The 6,204-nt window shown below is 40.3% G+C and overlaps 1 protein-coding gene across 2 annotated transcripts; it reads right to left on the bottom strand.

Annotated features, from left to right (window-relative positions):
* Positions 1-2,246: 2,246 nt before the first annotated feature.
* Positions 2,247-5,975, bottom strand: LOC121795654 (probable serine/threonine-protein kinase PBL11). Of its 2 annotated transcripts, none has more exons than XM_042194201.1 (5): positions 5,763-5,975; positions 4,217-4,897; positions 3,661-3,918; positions 3,412-3,531; positions 2,247-2,992 (listed from the first exon to the last, which is right to left on the bottom strand). In XM_042194201.1, exons 2-5 carry the CDS (start codon positions 4,874-4,876, stop codon positions 2,372-2,374), a joined length of 1,659 nt encoding a protein of 552 aa, XP_042050135.1. In that variant the 5' UTR covers positions 4,877-4,897; positions 5,763-5,975; the 3' UTR covers positions 2,247-2,371. The 2 variants fall into 2 exon arrangements, with proteins under 2 accessions (XP_042050135.1, XP_042050136.1); XM_042194202.1 differs by having other exon boundaries at positions 5,811-5,975.
* Between the last annotated feature and the right edge of the window lie 229 nt (positions 5,976-6,204).

Genomic DNA, 6,204 nt, shown 5'->3' with positions numbered 1-6,204 from the left:
TTTGTAGAGTCGTTCTTGGGAACCGTGCATTGAAATTCGCCTTATTTCATTTTCTTGTCTTTCATACTTGAGGACAAGCATGGTTTAAGTGTGAGCAGTTTGATAAGGCTAATTTCATGCATAGGTCTAGGGCTTTAATTCATGAAATTTCTGGGTGTAACACACGTTTTAAGCCAGGTGTGTGAAGATTTTCGCCAGGTCCAGCAAAGGAGGGAGACAGTTGCGTGGACCTAGGAAGAAGGCGAAAGAGTGGACATTATGCGGAAAATTGCTCGACGGAGGAAGCCTCGGAGTTGAAGGGTAGAATAGAGATTTCTACGAAGACTCTAGAAGGTTATGTCCGCGTCTATAAAAGGGAGAAGCATGCACGCTGGAGGGATCTTCTTGGGTTGGAGACCTCGAGAACAGCTTGTAGCTTAGTTCACTTTTTCACACACTTGGGTTCTTTCGTGGGGAGATTCAGGGCGTACTTGGGGTTCACCTCTAGTTTTCATACATTTCGATCTGGTCGTAACACCGTCCTTCTTTAGGGCGAAGAAACAATTTATTTTCCATTTTCGTTTCTGCTGAATTCGCCGAGCTTCGCTGTTCGAAGCTCGGACCTCTTTGTTTTCTAGATATTTCTCTGTTTTTATGCAAGTTTGGTTTTAGCTTATGCCGATTGTGCTGATCTTTGTTTGTTGATTATGTTTACTTGAATTCTGAGTTGGATTGTTGGAGTTGGTTGTTTTCGAGGTTGTTTTCTGGATTATTGCAGGTTCGTGGTTGGATCTGGGAGAATGGAGTTTGTTTGTGGATGAATCGGGTTTTTAACTTGCTGATGTTGTAAGGCTGTCTGTGATTGTTGGGATTTGGAGTTGATCTGAGCAGATCTGTGAGAATCGGAGTTATGGAGTTGATTTTGCTGGGTGTTGAGTTCGGATGGCTTGGATCCGGAGTGGATTAAGCATTCGACGTGAATCTGAGCCGTGTTGATTTAATTTTATGCCTAGCCTACGTGTTTTCATTTCATTTCGCCTAGTTTATGTAGATCTGACGTACGTCTGATTCGTAGCAAGTTTCTGGCGTCCCGATTTCTATATTCTGTTCGAATCTAGGAGTATGCTCTGTTTTCTTCATTTACGCGTCTGAGTTGGTTAGGAAATTGCATGAGTTTGTTAGTTGCAGCTTTTACCGTACTTACCTTATTTGAATGTCATGGTCCCCACTTTTAAATTCTCTCTGCCTAGTCATATTTAGTCAGTCATTTACACGGTCTAATGAGTAATTGTTTCTTTCGGCGTTGATGTCTGATTTTATAAGTGTTCTGTGTCCTAGGTCCAGCATTTAATTTCCGTGCCTAGGTCTAGTGGTAGTTTAACCTCAACCCTTTTGCGTGGCAGCAGCCGCTTGTTTCCAGAGTCTCTAAGCACTACTTCACGACTCCATCTTCGTGGGATCGACCCCACTTCCCTATACTAATCCATAGTATTCGGGTTGAGGGATTTAATTTTTGAAGGGGAGTCGAGTGTGTCCAACGACAAAAACACTCTATGTTCCTTGAGTTCCTGGACCTAGTGATCCAACGGATTTAAGAAGCACGGTGTCTTGACCAAGCACTTGCATAGTTTTCCCTGTAAGCACACGAAGACACGATCCGACTTGTCCACTTCAACTTCTCTCACCGAAATTAAATTGATTGACTAAAGAAGGTAATTTAGATGCTAATTATAAGAAATTTAATATTTAAACATGAGAGTTATCAAAATTAAATGGATTCAAAGATGAAGGTAGTTTAATATTTTAAATTGCATTTACATCCCTGGGTTAAAATGACTATTCAAAACATCCCAAAACTCCCCTATTATATTAGTATAGATAGATATAGATTTTCTTTTGTTTAAGAGACTTCACCAAAAGGAGAGAATTACCAAGCCTAAAACTAGTGCACAGACAAACAGAGCAGCTACTGGGGGCATTTCCAGTGCGAGGATCTTCCTCTGCGGCGACAACTACAATACAGCCTAGGAATCGTCTGGGCTGCTCCTGCTTTGTCTGCATACAGCCTCCGAGCGGGAAGGGAAAGCACAAGCCATCGTGCATGTGCAACGTCTGCATGACTCTCAACAAAACCTTGATGATGCACAAGAGGTGACAGTAAGAGCATGAGGCAGCCGAGGTTGATAATGTCCCAGTCAGGCGCCATCGGAGAAATTATAATCATTCACAGCAGCTTCATATACAAAAAAACTGAGCCACCCGAAAAATTTCTGACCAACTGTGAAAATATCTTTTTCTTCTATATAATGTTTCTATGGAACGGAGGGAGTAATATGTAAGATCACATTTCATAATGTTAAAAGAAAAAAAGGAAAAAAAAAATTCTCGCTATCTAACAAAATCCTTCCACACTAGATCTACAAATGGTTGAGGATGACGATCTCCGGCTTTCCTGTCGATCAATTTCCTCCAACATATACGAAGATGAACTTGATCTAGGGGGTAGAGCCAAGGGTAGTGCGTGCAGACTTTGAGGGGTCATGGATGGTTTAGTTGGAGGTGTAGGAGAACAATTTGATCTAGTAGGCGGGATGACAATCCCATTCAGACTAGGTGATCTCAACATATTCTTCTGACTAACTGATCCTGGCTCTTGCAGAGGAAATCGAGAGGTGTACTTCATGTCTTGTATAGCTTTAAGATGCTCCACTATGATTCTCATGGTTGGCCTCTCGGACGGATCTACCAGGAGACATCTTTGAGCAATATCAGCTACCGTCCGAGCTGCTTTTACAGGGAAACGACCCTTTAGCTGAGGATCCATAATTAGGGACAACCTACAATCGTCAGCCAGGAATGGCCGACTCCATTTCACTAGATTCCTCTCTTCCTTTGGATACCGGCTGTCAAGATTTTTCCTGCCCGTGAGCAATTCAAGAAGCACAATGCCAAAACTCCAGACATTACTCTTCGGGGTGAGCAAACCCTTCTCCAGCGAAAGATTTGCCACAGCCTGAAACAAGCAATGGACACTTTTAGCAAGATGCATAGTTGTAAGTTGTGTTGCTAAGTTGAAACGATGCACAACCCCCTCCCCAACTTCTCCCTCCTGTGTCCACGTAAAAGTAGAAGACAATGATGCTAGAAATAGTAAGATATACTCCCTCCGTCTACCATTTAAAGAGCCATTTTGACTTGGCACGGGTTTTAAGAAATTGTTTGACTTTGTGAAAAAAAGTAAAGGGAGAAAGTGAGTGGAATGTGGGACCCATTTAAAGTATTAGTTTTATATTAGATTGTGAGTGTAAATAGTTGGTGGGATGTGAGATCCGTATACTAAAAGTGGAATAAAGTAAATGGTTCTATAAATCGTGGACAAACCAAAATGGCAAAAGGGTTCTTTAAATCGTGGACGGAGGGAGTAGCACTTACAACTGAGTCACTGGAGATATCCCCCTCTGGGATGTGGCTTATACAACCATAACCAGAAAGTTTTGCACTAAAATCCTTGTCGATCTGTATATTTGCAGTTGAAAATTCATGGAACATCGCCTGTCAAGGAGCAAAAGCATAAGTAACCTATACAATAATAGTAGCCAATTGATGATAGCAACAAGGGTCATCGATCTCAAAACATAGCATTTTTAGGGGTGGATGTAACGGCCATATAATGTTAGTTACCTGAAAGGGTCCTTCCTCATGTAAAAATGTTAGACTGTGCGCAGCACAGAAAGCAACTTTCATTCTACTATTCCAGTCAATGGGTGGACCGTCTGATCTTCCATATAAAAGCCGATCCAAGCTCCCATGAAATAGCCTCTCATAGACCAATATCCTGTGGTCGGAGCCTTCACGAGCATGAAAACCAATCAATTTACAGAGGTATGGATGTTGTAAAGAAGCAAGGGAATTCACATCATTCACAAACTCCTTCAAACCCTGAAAAGCATGACAATCAATGTCAGAGTAGACGTGCATGACTAATAATTACAGTAGGATATCTCTAAGCAGATGACAAAACTAATACAACAGACACGAAAGCTTGCAGGAAGACAAGGGCTTCAATGCTGACAGAAGCTTGCTAATGAAAGGTAATAAGCCCACACACAGTAGTAACGAGGATAACAGAATTCCACAACTCTATCCCAGTGAAAATATATTGAATCAAGGCAAGAAATTCACAAATAGCCGGTGCAGAAATATCAAACAAGACATATGAAATCCAACAAACTTATACCTGATTGCAAGGGTGAAGACGGGTTACAGTGGCTTCAAGTTTTCTTGATCCAGATGCATCCTCTGCAAAAGAAGCCCGGTAGATGACATAAGATAGACCTTCGGACATGCATCTCTCAGGAGAGAAATTATGACAAGCTGATGCAAGCTCTTCATACGAAAAGTTAACGAGTGTTCCTTTCACTGCCAGAGTCGAATGTGAAGTAGGAGGAAGCGGAAGCGGCCCAGACATATCAAGTGGGCCACTGGAATTTATCATCTTGAAGCTTGCTGTAGCCTTAAAAGAATTTGTGCCACGGGGTGACGGGAGCGGAAGAGGTTGAGGGCTTGGTGAGTTATATTCTTTCATTGACCCATAACGACTCCTAGGTTCTTCCTGATCCTCATATTCTGTAGATGCAAGTGCATCTTGTTCTGCAGCATCAAGACTTGATGGTTCTGATAATGCTTGAGCCCTGCTACTTCTTACTCTTGTAATAGACTGAACAGGTTTCACTCTGGTTTTAAAACTTGGAGGTGCAGACTGTAAAGAACGTGTCTGGCACTGTGGTTCCGGCAATGCAGTGGGGGAATGCTCCTGGGGGTTTACGCATTTAACATAGATTGTCTGCTCAGTTTTCTTCTTCTTCTTCTTACTCTTTAAAACCGTAAAGCAGCCCATGCTGCAAGAGGAAGATATTTCCTGCCAAGAGGAAATCATATGAAAGGCCTTCAATATCTCATTTTCTTTACCAAATGATCAAACGAGTTACACCCTGCTTACAAAGGACTATTTGATTTTGCAACTATGGGAGACCGAGATTTAAACAATGAAACAAACTAATGCACTTTGCCATATACTCCCATCGTCCAAAAAAATAGTCTTCTTTTCCATTTTGGTCCGTACCACAAAAATAGTCCATTTCTATAAGGCTGGCCTCATTTCCACTAACAATAATTCAATCATTTTTTCTTCATACATCTCTCCTACTTTATCAATTTCACATTAAAACCCATGGCATCCCCAAAGTCCCTATTTTTATGGGACAGAGGGAATAAAAGATATAGCATAGCACCTAGCTTATGAAGAAGTAAAGTTCCTATGACATAAACATCAGTAATTGGGTTTCCAAATCTTGACTTTCTTACATCAAAGATGGCAACATATTTAAAATAAATCTCAGATATCGGAAATTTGCTCTGCAAAATAAAAACTAAATGCTCATCGAAAGAACATTTCTGCTCGCTTACCAATGATCTCAACCAAATTACTAATGACAATGACAAAAATAGTCGGTTTGCTCAATCTGATTTTGAAATTACCTAAACACATTTATTCATGACTCAAATTTTTACAGCAAAGATTTGTGAAGCAAATTAAAAACGTGACTGCACAAAATCAATTTAAACCAAAATCGAGTGCAGATACAGATTTCCAATCACGACTAATATAAATAAATAAATAAATGTGAAGCAGATAAAAAACAAGTGTACTGATTAGATTCCCCGCCCAAATTCAAGAGAAATTCATCACGAAAAAATAATCAATCAGAAAAAAAAGAGCTAACCGGAAAGATGAAAGTTGAACCCTTGTGAGTGAAGAATTGGATAATTACTTAATTCCACGGAATATAAAGGTATCCATGAGCTGAAATTTCAAAACTTGCAGCTAGTGGAAATGGAAAAACCCTAGCTAGAGGCGAGTCAAATGAATACTAATCCGGAAATGCAGTGAGGAATTTCAATAGAGAAGGGTGAGGGATTTAGGTGATTATTATAGCATTCACAGCCATGCTCTTGACAAGGAGCACGATTGTCGGTCCAGCCTCACTTTTTATGTCTGCTATTAGACAAGAGCACAACACCCACATTCGTACTCTTCCGCAAGGACGAGCACAAGGCCTTACCATTCCATTATTCAATTTAAATAAAAACATTTCCACAAAATTAAAATTCATTAAAAATAACCGAAATAATATTACAAATTACAAAAAAATAAAAATTACTTAA

Source organism: Salvia splendens, chromosome 3 (genome assembly GCF_004379255.2).
Source record: "Salvia splendens isolate huo1 chromosome 3, SspV2, whole genome shotgun sequence".
Classification (NCBI taxonomy): Eukaryota; Viridiplantae; Streptophyta; class Magnoliopsida; order Lamiales; family Lamiaceae; genus Salvia; species Salvia splendens.
This window is presented reverse-complemented; position numbering and strand designations above follow the sequence as displayed.